Source organism: Neolamprologus brichardi, chromosome 23 (assembly GCF_056152115.1).
Source record: "Neolamprologus brichardi isolate AB-2024 chromosome 23, ASM5615211v1, whole genome shotgun sequence".
Taxonomy (NCBI): Eukaryota; Metazoa; Chordata; class Actinopteri; order Cichliformes; family Cichlidae; genus Neolamprologus; species Neolamprologus brichardi.
Window position 1 is genome coordinate 30639149 of NC_142125.1, and position 14491 is coordinate 30653639.

At 40.2% G+C, this 14491-nt stretch overlaps 1 protein-coding gene across 6 annotated transcripts in view; it reads right to left on the reverse strand.

The window, feature by feature from the left end:
- kcnh7a (potassium channel, voltage gated eag related subfamily H, member 7a) overlaps positions 1-14257 on the reverse strand; it is a 68380-nt gene extending 54123 nt beyond the window's left edge. For 5 of the 6 annotated variants that reach the window (XM_087836601.1, XM_006804100.3, XM_006804099.3 and 2 more), the window contains exons 1-2: positions 13271-13857; positions 12266-12496 (exon numbers count right to left, since the gene is read on the reverse strand). In XM_087836601.1, coding sequence (XP_087692727.1) covers positions 12266-12496; positions 13271-13346 — 307 coding nt within the window. In that variant the 5' untranslated portion in view covers positions 13347-13857. Of the gene's footprint in view, positions 1-12265; positions 12497-13270; positions 13858-14200 lie in introns of those variants that run through there. The other variant, XM_087836600.1, reaches the window with a different exon arrangement.
- Positions 14258-14491: the final 234 nt, after the last annotated feature.

Consider the following 14491-nt stretch of genomic DNA (forward strand, 5'->3'; position numbering starts at 1 on the left):
AGCATTTGTCTGATCTTTTATCTGGTATTTCCTTGGTATTGTTTCTATCCTTGGATCGGGAAAACTTGGCTTACTGCTATTGACAGATTTGATACTAAAATTCCATTATGATGTGTGAGGGTTTAAAAAAGGACCCAAATTCAGAATCCGGAGGACAAAGACAGGATGACAGCTAAATACAAAAGACACTTACAAGAGTAACTTATCTTCCACAGCATGTCTTTGTCCTCCCCTCACAAAAACTGGTCACGACAGATGGACGTCCCTCTCCCTGCCAGGTTCTGCTGGAGATTTCTTCCTGTTAAAAGGGAGTTTTTCCTTCCCATTGTCGCCAAAGCACTTCATCAAACGGGTTTTTCACTGTTTTCTTTGTATTATTGTAGGGCCTTTACTTTACAACATACAGCATCTTGAGGCCACTGCTACTGTGATTTGGCACTATATATAAAAAGAATTACTGAATGCACAAACAACTGATGAGTGACTTTTAAATTTGTGGATATCCTGTGTTTATGTGGTGTATGGGTTACTGTTTACAGTATTATTACAGCACGAGAGTTTGACTGAATGTGTACTGTGTACGTGAACCTATGAAGAATATCTTGAAGAGCCAGTTAATGATTGTACAGTTAGGGCTGGGCGATATGGCCTAAAATTCAATATAATGCAATATAATTTCAAGCATGTGCGGTAACGATATATATCGCGATATATTCTTTTGTTCTGTATAAGGTATTTTCCACACTATAAGGCACACTTAAAATCCTTTAATTTTCTCAAAAATAGAGTGTGCCTTATGTATGAATTCTGGTTGTGCTTACTGACCTCGAACCCGATTTTGGCTGCAGAAATCTGTTAAAAAATGTTTTAGTACAACTTTGGTAAGCTGCACTGCTTGATGGATTGTCAGAGCATTACGGCTGCCGTAGTGAGGAGCTTCACGGAGTAATCTGGGTCCAAAACTCCGTCCCTTCAGGTCCCAAAGTCAAACGAACACTGAGAGTAAAAAACGGTCTAAATTATTTAATCTTTAATAAAATGATCAGCGTTGCTGCTTTACCAGGTGTAACAATTAAGTTTAACATCCAGGCATCCATGAAAACAGAAGTTATTAAATTTAACGGAGTTAGAAGTTAGCAGGAGGTTAGCTCGCTAGTTTCCACGTGACATACCATGTTCTGACTGAGAGATTTTTGAAACTAATTAAAACGTACAGCTCTGCTACCACTTCCGACATAAATGAAGAGAGAAAACTAAACAGCAGTGACGTTTGCAGGGTTACTGAAGTTGGACTACCTAATGTTGTGTTACGTGATTGCTAGAGACACAGCTATGTTAGCATAACATTAGCACAGTGAAGCTGGAGGATGAACGCCAATTTTTTTCCACTCGATAAATGTCATTAATGAATCAATGTTACGGAAGTGGAGGAAGCGCAGTTTTTGGCTTTCCCCATATTTCAAAAGTGCTTCATCTCTTTGCTATGACTGTCGGCATAATTTGCAGATGATAATGGTTGTAGCCGCTGCGATGCTTTCGACCAAAACAGGAGCAGCTTGATGACATCGTCAACATGCGCTATCGCGATAGAGCGGTATAGTCAAAATCTCTATCGTTGGCCAAATTTATATCGTTTCTATCGTATATCGTTTCTATCGCCCACCCCTATGTTCAGTCACTTTTTTCTTTTAGCCAGTTCATAACCAAATACTGGTTTGACTTTGTCAGACAATTAAAAATAGTGTTCACGCAATATAGTAATGCAACATTTGCTAGAAAACATACAGCAATATCTTATGAGGACTTCTAAGACTAAAATTTAAAAAAAGACCCAATAATTTCTTTTTTAGTGTCATTTAGCATTGCAACAATCTGAACAGCATTGGTCATGCTTAACTGTCTAGCAAGAGCCAAAAAAATAAGAAACAACAAAGACAAAATACACAGTACCAACCTGGATGTAAATAAGAAAGACATGCATGATGAAGAGACCTCAAATAGACGAAGTTTGGGAAATGTCAGACTTGAACTACTGCGGTCTAACACCTTGATAATGTCAGATGTCAGGTTTTGTTGACATTTGTACAGTTGTGATGATACATGCCACTAGCTTTAGGCTGTCCCCCTGCCTCTAAGGGTTTGTTGATTGAATCCCCATCAAAGTGGTCCTCCAAGGGTAGCAGAATACAGATCCATGGCATTTAGTGATAGGTTGCAAAAATGCGTCAATTCATGGAAGCAAGTGATTGTTGTGGGGCTGGGATTGTGTCTTGGGGTCTTTGTTGTGTTTTTCAAGTTGTTCCTGCTTTCTGTTATGTGGGAGATGCAGTTGAATTTCAATGTCCAGGTGTGAGGGAACATAAGATCCAAATTAAGGCCAGGACATGAGGTTTTTCAGAACATTTCATTGTTTCCCTTCCCTGATTGTTGCAACAATCCAAACAGCACAAAATCCAGTGAATGAAAAACTATAACAGTGACAAAAAATGAATGGCTGCTCATTCACAGATTTGCTCTTTGCATATTCGTCTCTGAATGAAAGAAAATCTGGGATCAGGTCTGAAATATTGTTCATGAGAAATATGAACGATTAAGTGGAGGGGGCAGGGTTAAATTGGCAGACCCACACTGTGTGATTCTTCCGTGCAGTCAGCATTCATAGAGCCAACCTGTTATCTCCTGGACATCAGATGAATGAACGGCATCTCTGCACATGGAGCTGCTGGACAGGAGATGTGAGCCCCTTAATAAAACAAGAATGAGCAGAGACTTGTGGGGAGGGGGAGGAAAGCCAAGTGTTTGAGCCTGAATGGGTTGGGGGAGGGGCCGTCAGACTGTTTACTGTCTGTTTGCGGTAATACTATCACATAAATGCAGTGAGTGTGGGCTTAATCCAAAGATACAACACCAGACTGACCTACATTTATTCACTGGCACTGTGAAGCCCTGGCTTTGTAATAGATTTCATTCATACCAGTTAATTAACTAGTATGTGTGACTGATATCATAAAATTCTATATGTGGGAAAATGACAAAGCTGTTGACATGTCCAGAGCAGCGTGTATAGCTTTCTGCTAAAAGTTTGATTTATGAAAGTAATTCTTCTCTTTGAAAGAATCCAAAAATGTCAATACCTTAATGGATATCAATGAAATAAAACAGTGAAACAAAATAGAAACAATGGAAGGATATTAACTCCTTTGCAACCTCCTAACAACTAAAGAAAAAAGATCAGATTTCTTTTTTTTTTTAAATATTGTGTTGATTTTATTCTGTAGATATTAATGTCTACAACTATATGTGTAGCATTGTACTTCATCTGACATGTCAGTGAGAAGAAAAAAATGCTACTGCAGTGAAGAATGATCTAACAGGAGCACAATGGAGGGGAGGGATGGTGAAGGAATACGTTATTGATCCGAATGATCTTGTTACACACTAAGTGAAAGGTTTCATGAATTTTAATACAAATAAGAAGACAGAAAGACAGCAAATCATTTATCTGTCTGAGGCCATGCTATTTTCCGCAAAAGATGACTGCAAGAAGAGCAGATCTTTTCATCTTTGTTGACAAAGGCTGCATTTTGGACCTTTATCTTAGCAAAGTGCTGGTGCTCAGTAGTGCCTCACAGAGATACTAGTGTGACATTGGGCAAGTGATACTCGGGCCTATCAACCTAGTCAGGTCTGTCACGGGGGACAACTGTCCAGCTATTCATTGAAATATGGTTTGAAGATGTTACACCTATATGTACCATCATATAAATGCTTTCCAGGGCAACAAAGTTAGCATTTTGCAAGTTAAATTTTTGCAGCTTCTGCTACAACACAAATCTATCTATGTCACTTTAGACTGAGAGTGGTAGCTTTGCTCATTACACTGCTCCCTAGCTGGGCCCTGTAAAGTGATAAGACTGGACAGCTTTATTCAGTCGCACAAAATCAGTTTTCTAAGCAGATCCTTTGTTTTATTTTGTATGGGTTCATTCAATGTTGAACACGAGAACAGCTCACTCTGTTTTTAGCGCAGTCGAGTGAAAATAATGTTCTGTATCTGCATAAAGAGGTAACACTTTGCTTCCAGTGAGACAGACAAAGGGTGTTGGATACAGAACTAAGGCCATCAATTATTTAAGCAGCTCTCAAGCAACTGGACTGAATTCAAGGGGGCGTTCCCACAATGGAAGAAGCCATCTGATATTCAGCTGCACTTGATTTCTTTCCATCTCTGACACCTCCATTTACTCTCTCTGCCAGCCGCCCCAACCACACACACATTTAGATAAGGATGAATGCTCCTTTCTTCATCCCAGCTCTCCGTCTTTCAGTTATGCGCCTTATTTTGTCTTTTGTTGTCCCTTTTTTCTCCCCTGCATCTTCTTTTATTCTCTCTGCATTTCCTTCTTTTTAGCTCGCACTGTTTCCCTTCATACACATGTCTTTCACAGAGACAGGCTGCCCACTGTATGCGCTCAAACACAGCTGAACCCGAGAACATGACGGAGAATGCAGGTGAAACAGAATAAGAGCTTATCTTGTTTGCACAGCAATGGATCTGCAAGAATTGGTTTTATGGAGTGTGGTTTCCATTCAAGACTCACACCATTGAATAACCTGACTCATCTCATCATCAGTCATCCTGTCCAGTTTCCATAGCCTCATTGGCTATTTGCACATTGTGAGTTATTCATAAAAAATTCCCACAATGTGGTGCACTTGTATCAGCAGCACCTTCAAAAAAACACCTTCAAGTCATCTCATTCTTGTACAAATTAGTTAGCCCCAAGTCCCTGCAATACCATGTTTGTATATCCATGGCAATCTGGTTTAGATACTAACCTAAGTGATTCAGGCGCTAACTGGGCAGATGTGTGGATGACACTTGTTTGGTTTACATATGGTGTTAAACTGTATTCTGTAACCTGTAACATTAAGTGTTTTGTGCATGCCCAAATATTAGCCCTTTATGTAGGTGATGTTTGCTGAAAGATAAAGAAGAATAAATATTATTTCCACTGTGTTGTTTTGCTCCTGATGGATCGTTTCCCTACATTCTCTTAATTTTCTCTTAGAAGCACATTTAACAAAATATTACCAACACTAAGGTTTTATAGGATAGTACACCTAATGTTGTTGGATTTCAACTCTTGGACAAAACATGTCATTTTACTGTGTCAACTTGGGTCTAGAAATTGTAATTGTAATTTTTTTAATCAATAGGGAACATGAACATGATGCTGCAATACAAAAAATGGACTGATAGGAGAGGCAGGCTAATTTTCTAATTTATAAACAAACATCAGTTAGTTGAGTAGTAATAACCAGACAACCGTGATAACAGGTCCCAGCAGACCCACTGAGAGAGCAAGCATCTAGTAACCAAAAGAATACAGTGTAAGCACAGGTTTCATTCAATTCAAAAGTAACATGGCAACTTGAATCAACAAGAGGCAGCTGCACATGAAACTGAGACACAAACGCACACAGCACCAGCTGTTGTAACCACTTCTGGACACCAGGATTTGCAAAGGCAACAACCGTCTAATCCAGATGGGCTCTTGTACCACAATTTGGCACCAATCGATTTAGTGTGAATCTGTCCTCTGTACTAATTCAGTTAGTTCCCTAAAAAGTACTAGATTCTGTCCCAAGCCCTAGAAGTATGACCTGAAGTATGTACAGAAGCAGACAGAACAATACATATCCGCCTGCATGTCAATGATGTTAATGTTACAGTGCTTTGTTCATAAAACTTGCAGAAAAACTTTTTCCCCTCTTACATGCCTTGCCATAGTTTAAGTATTGTATATGTATTACTGCTGAGAAAAGATATACAGCTGATCTTGCACTCACAGCTATGTTCACACAATCACTTACACACAATAATATATATTCACTCACATGCACCAAGCCAGAATGCAATCAACCAATTAGGAAATACTAACTATTAGGCACATCTCAGATGTGTACTATTGATCAGATAAGGACTCAGAAACAACATTAGTTTTGTAACTGAGCCTTTAAAAGCCAAAAGGAAAGAAAAGAAAAGACCCACTTTTAACACTCCATTTATGAATAACATTCAGATCCACGATAGGACTAAAAATATCCATTAAACGTTCTAAAAGCATAATTTAAAATGTAGCTTCTACCAATGCTAAATACTAAAAGTTTTTAGCAGGTCCTAAAATAATTCTGTTTGCAAAATTTGGACAGATTGTTAGCAAATCTGACCCAACATGAATAACAGACTGAAAATAACTATGATTTTAACTTTATAATGTCACCTATTTTGTTGACATTATGGCTTTTTAAGCAGCGACAACAAATGTTCATCACAATCTAAAGTTCCCACATTTATCCATGGCATTTGAAGGCTGGAAAAGCTCTAATCTCAGCGAACATCACTGAAGCACAACCAGCTTTAATCTATTTAGAGTGTGACATTTTCACTCTCATTTGCTATTTGCAAGTGAGAGCTGTTAGCATGTGCTGAGCTTATGGATTTCTAGATACACAAAGGACCCCGAGAGTCGGCATTTTTAGCATGAGAAGCAAGGCGCTGTAAATGCTCGGAACAGAGACGCAAATAGAGCGAGTGTTGCTGAGTAAATATGTGCTGCTGAGATTAGAACTGTTTATATTTACTCTGACTTTTTTTTAAAACTGTCATTAAGACACTAACATTTAAATACTTGATCTTTAACTCAGGTAATTTATTTATACACTGGATACATTCATTAGCAAATATAAGCCTGCAGAGTAATAATGAGTGCTGACAGGAACATCAGCTGTAGCTACCTCCTGTGGTGCATTGTTCAATGCCAGAGCTGAAACAGATAGTATTTTAAAACAGGAACTGTTTTACTATATGCTTGTGTTTCAGGTGGCAACAGATGTTCCAAAGACAATTTTGTAGCATTACCATTTAAATGGGCCATGCAACTATATTTAACAAAATCCTGCCAGAGAAGAATGAGCCCTGCATCTGTATTCCTTAAAAGATTAAAGTGCAAGACTCTTTGTACCATTGTCAAAATAATTGTCAGAACAATTATTGGCTAATTTCTTTCAATCTTTTAACTATTTTAGTGTGAATTGCCTGTATTTAACACACTTTACATATTAAACTCATGAAATACATTACCGAATGCATATTTTGTCTTACTACTGCGTATCTTCAATGCACTATTTGCAATTACTTTCCCTGGCAGTTGGAAACAATTTCCACTTTAATGACAGAAGTCAGATGCACTGAAAGGAAAAAGGACCAGTGGTCCAGTGAATGCACAAATCATAAAGCATTAACAATGTGCCAGAGATTGTGCTGATGAGCAGAATCTCCTTCATGGACTGTAAAGGGCATTGGGCAATGTGCTTATATCGACCTAGGATCCTAGGATTAAAAACAAGATTGGCTTGAGGAAACTCCTACAGAGCACTACAATGAGATCTGCTGCAATGACATTTCTCCTAAAATCCTAATACAGAAGACAATAGAGACAGAGGCTGAAGGCTCTCTGATTGCTGGCTGTTACATCTAAATCTATTCTCATAAATGTATAAATCTGGGAGTTGCTAAACCTGATTTTTCTGGATTTTTTTCACTGCAGCACCGCTCAAGACAGCTGGCGCATTTTTTTAAAAGAAATTCTAATTGTTGTCCATTACTGACAAACAACTTCAGTTACATGACTTTATCCATTGCTAGACTGTATCAAAGACATATTATTGTGTAAAGACACAATAATGATGTATTTTTTACAAATGGAGCTGCCTGCTTCAGCACATTTGTATTAACAGTGTGATCACAAGAATGTTTTGCAGTCAAAGATTATAAATGGTTAAACATATCTGCAAACATACCAGATTACATAAAAAGCTAAAAATATATTTATATAAATTCAAAAGAAAAGATGATTTACATGTATGAATACATGTACCCATACTTGCTTATCCTAATACGAGCAGCATGTTTAACAGCAGTCTGCCAAGTTGAAACAGGTGTATGACCTTCCCTGGAGAAACTCTGACTCAGGTAAGAGGAAAACACTGTGGTAATTAGGAACCAGGATACAGAATAGTAATAAGGCCTTTCCCTTGCTGTAGGGCCCAACAGTCTAAATCCAATGAACATTGTTATTATTAACAAACTGTCCAATTTCAGTTTAGATCTCCTGTGGATGGACCAACAGAGGGCGGATGTTTGGCCACGACTGATTTGCACTCTCCAATACATTGTTTTCAGAGATCAATGCAACATGCAGGTGTAATCGTTAATACTGTTTGCCCAGCAGATCAATGGACGCTGAACGTCCAGCTTGTCTTAGCTGACAAACTGGCCTAGAGGAGCATTAGACTCCTAATGGTCAGTTACTTTAATCCTTTAAGTATTAAAAGAAAATTCCATTACGAAAGAATGTTACCAATTTAAAATGTGCCACAATGGACATGCAAAGAAGAGTAGAATAGTGAATAGTGTGGCTGTCTCATAAAATCTTTCCAACTGGTAAACGTCTGGACGGACAGACAACTCAAAATATTTGCAGTTTGTTAATCACACCCCAGCTAATTTTGGTGACAGTGGCAACAATAATGTAAGTCATATTGCTGATGCCAGGGAAGCTCGTTCAGGCCAGCGCACTAGCTGAACTCGTGTTTAGCTAGTGTTACAGCTACACTAAGCACAGGAGGACCGATCCACTGTAGTGAAAATATAGGCTAAAAAATATACACTTAAATCAGCTTCACACAAACTTGTGAAATGCAGACCACTATCAAAGTATATTGTAAGGCAGACCTTACAATTATATATATAGAGAGAAAAACCCAAAAATCATATGACCCTCTATGAGCAAGCACTTTGGTGACGGTGGGAAGGAAAAACTCCCTTTTAACAGGAAGAAACCTCCAGCAGAAGCAGGCTCAGGGAAGAGCGGGCATCTGCCGCAACCGTTTGGGATGAAAGAAGGAAGACAGGACTTTTAACTATGAATCCTCTATGTCACAGGTGTCCAACTCCAGGCCTCGAGGCGCGGTGTCCTGCAGGTTTTAGATGTGTCCTTGATCCAACACAGCTGATTTAAATGGCTTAGTGACCTCCTCAGCATGTCTTGAAGTTCTCCAGAAGCCTGGTAATGAACTAATCCTGTGATTCAGGTGTGTTGACCCTGGGTGTTATCTAAAACCTGCAGGACACCGGCCCTCAAGGCCTGGAGTTCAACACCCATACTCTGTGTAGTTCATGCTAGGTGTTCAATAACTCACATTTATTACACAAAAAGAGTGCAGAAATTCTCTGACACAAAAATAAAGTTCTCATGCAATCACTCAAATAACTGAAATGGACTTTATGGTTTCAGAATGTAAAATATAATTAGAAATATAATATAGAACAAAACCATTTAGATAAGCAAAGGGAAAATGTAGCATTACTGATGCAACATTTACAAAAAGCTCAGCAAGGCCAATATAACACAAAGCTAGATTTTATATTGAAAGCTGTTACAGGTTCAGGCTGTAGCACAACACTTTGCTTAAAAACATGGGCTGACATCTCCTCTCTGCCTATTCCCTCAAGCATTTTTCTCTATCTTTATCACTTTCTTTTAACCTCTGACCGCAAACATCTATGTCTTTGTGACTGCTCCATAAGCTGCTTTTGACCTAATCTACATCACCTTCTTTTGGTCTGGATTTTCTTATACATTACATACACAATCATACTCACACAAACAAACAAAAAAAAGCTCAGTCTTTGAAGCATGCGTCATCCTGATTGAAACCACAGCACCGATTACACATCAAGTGTCAAAACAAATCCTCCTGACAGGATGTTGTTTCACTGTCCCTGAAAAAAATGTCATTTCAAAAGCAGAGATATAACACCATTTTGTAAAAGCTGCATTTATTTCAAAATACCCCCCCCCCCCCCCCCCTTTTGAGTTTGAATACATGGGAACAAATGACTGAAAAAGCTGCAGAAGTACAATCAATTTCAGGATTTCAACTACAGCGCCTGAAGTTCAAAGCTTTTCACAGAAACGCAAGATCAACTTAAATGTGTAAACAAACTCGAGAAGTGCAGGCATGTTAATTGGTAACTGCCTCATTGAAGATGACCTGAGGCAAAGTTAAAAACTGCCCTATGGTCTCGCCAGTCCACATTTAAAAAGTATTTTTGAAACCTAAACATCTGCACTGACTCCTTTGGATGTTAAAGTATGGTCCCATTCAAAGTATAATGTAATTGAAGACAGCCTTTTTAGCTTTTGTTTTTCCAGACAAAAGCCAAAAAGTGTTGTTTAATAAACGATAGATTTTGTCCATTTTGATTAGATTTTGTTGAAGCAAGTCAAAATAGTACTCTTGTATGGCCCCCACGTCCTTGTATGCATGCCTGACAACGTTAGGGCATGCTTCCAGTGAGACGATAGATTGTGTTCTGGGGGATCCAGATACGGACTAGGGCATCCCTGAGCCCCGGGACAATCTGAGGTGCAACCTGGCGGTGTTGGATGGACCCAAACATAATGCCCCAGAGGGGTTGTATTGGCATTAGGTCAGGTAAGTGTGGAGGCCAGTCAGTGGTATCAGTTCCTTCATCCTCCAAGAACTGCCTGCATACTCTCATCACATGAAGCCAGATATTCTTGTTCACCAGGAAGAACCCGGGACCAGCATGGGGTTGGAAATGGGTCCAAGGACTTCATCCTGATACCTAATGGCAGTTAGGGTGCTGTTGCTGAACCTGTTGAGGTCCGTCTGTCTCTCCGTGTATGTGCCTCCTTAAACCATCACTGACCCACCACCCAACCGGTCATGCTGAACAATGTTACAGGCCGTATATTCTCCACTGCTTCTCCAGATCCTTTCACATCTGTCACATGTGCTCATAGCAAACCTGCTCTCAACTGTGAAAATACAAGATGCCAGTTGTGAACTTGCCAATTGTTATATTCTGTGGCAAATGCCAGTCAGAGAGTGAGCACAGGATGCACTAGAGGATGTTGGGCCCTCAGGCCACCTTTGGTGAACTCTGTTTCTGATTGTTTGGTCAGAGACATTCATGCTAGGGGCCTGCTGGAGGTCATTTTGTAGGGCTCTGGCAGTGCTCATTCTGTTCCGAAGCAGATACTGGCCCTACAGGTCGTTGGTCATTACATATTGATACAAGTATTATTACTTGATGTTGTAGCCAACTCCTAAAAGTCATAAGAAATGCTGTAAAATTATCCCTGAGCTCAAGACAAAAAAATAAACAATTCCTAAAACACACAACCACATGGGGATCCTCCCTACAAAGTTCTTACAAAACTATTAATACTTGATTGAATCACAGTGCAATTTTACTGGTCCTTAAGTGTTACGCAAGGAGACTTAATCATCTGAATACATATGCCACGGTTAGAGGACAGCACACGAACTCTCCCTGAACCAGCACAGTTGATGTGACTCAAACAGTTGAACTTTCACTTTGGAGCTAACTTTGTATTTCATCAAAACTATCCCAGCTGTCAAGTCATGAATTAGCATATGCATGCTACATCATCTTAATCATAGATGAGTGATACAGATCCCATCAGTTACAGACAACTGCCACGCCTATGGAGGCTTACACTGGAAAATGTAAAGTAGCAGAATGAAGAGTGACATATGTGTTCAGTAAACTGAGGAGAAACCGAGAGATGGCAAGAACAGAAAGAGAGAAACCGCACACTTGACTATCTTCACATTGGCCTTATGGGAGCTGAGCTACATCCTTCCCAGAGTGTCCTATCCGGCGAAGGCTAATGAACACCCTTTCCCAGTCATTCAGTGCATGCATCATTTCAAAACTGGACATCATGGGAGACAAAACTTTAACAGTTGCTCTTTTCCCCCCTCAGGGTTCTAAATGGGTGCACTTGGTGATTTGCTGCTGCAAAATGCTCCAGCTAGAGCCGACTCAGAACTAAAAATTACACACTAAATGTACCTACACTGGCAGATGTTGTACAAGTCACCCTTCACGTATTTTTTCTTCATCTAAAGGCTTTCCTTGCAGATAGCAGCACAAAATCTATTCAAATTCAAACACTGTAACACTAGATTTTAAAACTGTATTTATTTTAAGCAATTTCTTTACATCGAAAGGTATAACAGGGATCACAACATAAAGTCAAAATATAAGCAGCTTTCCAGCCAGTGTGGATTTTAATGTCAGACTATTGCAGCAGCCTTATGTCAAGTTCTGCATGTGCCACCTGAACCTTGCAACACTCACCATCCTTGCGGTGGTAGGTGATCTCCACTTTGCGCTCCTCGGACCCCAGCAGTGCCTGGGCCACCTGGGCCACAGCGTGCCGACTGGTGAACTGGCCATGCAAGAAGTCACAAGTGCATGGCTTCTGCATTACATCCGGCCTGGAAAAGCCCGTCATCTCGCAGAAACCATCATTACAGTAGATAATAGCGCAGTTCTGCACCCGGGCATTGGCTATGATGAATTTCTTATCTGTGACGAGGCAGAGAAGAAATTGGGGGAGAAAGAGTGTTACCGTGTTTATAGATGTAATTTTAAACTATTTGCACATAAATAAGAATATGACAAAGTATAACAAATGTTTTATTTAACTAATACAAGTGGGTGTATTGGTTTGCATGGGATTATCCAGAATTACAGTCCTGAATGCTACTCAGCTGACTGAATAAAATTATGAAACTTCACATGTAGGTGGGATTGCTCTAGACAATAAGCACGTTCAGTAAATCCTTAGTAGGCTTAAATACTCCACTTTCTATTAACGAGGTGGCGTTAAATTTGACATTTTTTTTTAAAACAACAATGTGGAGAGACAACTGATGCACATTTTTGAGTTGTAAAAACCAGATTTGAGGCATAACTGAAACCCATTTTTAAAAGCGTAATTAGCTAAATTCATATATGGGGGATACAATCTGTAATTAATTACGTTAATCCTTTAATCCGTGTATATCACATGCAGCATTTTAAACTACATTTCCCACCGGAGCAGGAGAAAATGAGAAGCACACCAGAACTAAACAAACCTGGTGCGCGATAACACAGTATGGTAATTGACTCATAATGACTTTCATAGACTTCTGGCATTAACATCACAGGGTTAGCCATCCAAAGCCTTGCTGGTGTATAAAAGAAGGCCTATTCCTAACAATAACTGATCTCGAGGAGCAGCGGGACAGACACAAAAGACAAGCAGCACAGCACAGTGCACCCACACAGTACCTGACACCCAGGAAATCGACTTACTTTGTCCTTCGAATTTCCGAATAATTACTCCCAAAAATGTGTTTTGCGGCGCAACATGACCCCTCCGGACAGGCATGGTTCCCCTTCCAAAAATAATAATAATGATGGAAGAAAAAAAATCTTTGTCTGTCCAAGTGCGAGCACACCGGTCCCCACAAAAATGTCTTCCGTAAAGTTATAAAGCGGGTGTCAACCGCAGCCAGAGGGGCTCCCCGTATTCTTTGTCATCAGTCAGTCATCCTCGTAAAAAAAAAAAAGAAAAAAAAAAAGCCCCAACCAACCGCTTTCCGGTTTTCTTACCCAAGCCCCAATGTTTCCCTTATTTCAACTCCGACGTGTCCCCCGTTGAGCGCATCGCAGAGGCTTCCCTGCGCTTCTCGCCGACGTGAAGCTAGAAAGAAAGAAAGAATCGGCAAACCGCAGTTTAAACATTTCACCGTCGCTCCTCGAAAGCACTGCGCGCTTTTTGTGTCGGCGCGTGAGCAGAAGGCGCGCGTGCGTGCGTGCGAGCGAGCAGGGGTCTATTGTTGTGAAGGGAAGACGGATGGTCTCTGAGGCCAATGGCTGAGAGGCGCAGCACCGACACTGCGAAGGGAGAACCCACAAGGATGCGCAGACAAAGCAGCAAACGTAGAGATGTTAGAGGCGAGGCGGAGAAGTAACGGATTACTGTAACACCTTCCAGTGTGGTTAGACGCATCATTTCATGAGTAGGCTTTAGTTAAGTTAGCACAGAGTAAACACAGCTCGTACTTTTAGCTGATACACGCCTAAAGGCGAATTATTATCGACATTTTCAATATTCAGTTTTCCTTTTTATCTGTCTTATCACAGCTGCTACATTTATTGTAGACTTTATGAGCGCAAGCTAGCTTAACTTTGCCTGCTTGAATAAAAAACAAAAACGGATTTTTTACTGAAATGACTTACCTTATTTTGGTTTGCAACATGACATCGAGTGAGGAAATACGTTTTGACATAGAATCATTTTTTTCTTTGTTACTTTTTCTGAGTCGCAAGCCCGACAGCGGCAGTGGGAGGCTGAGATCAGGGCAGCCGATGCAGGTGTATTTTATTCAAAGAGAGCGCTTGGCCACCACATATCTCCCCTTTCCGCTTTTCCTGTAAAACACCGTTTGCATCCAAAATGGAGCAAGGATCCACTGTCACTGCCTCGGCCAGGCGCTGGCCATGGTGCTGCTGTTGCGGCGTCTCACATTT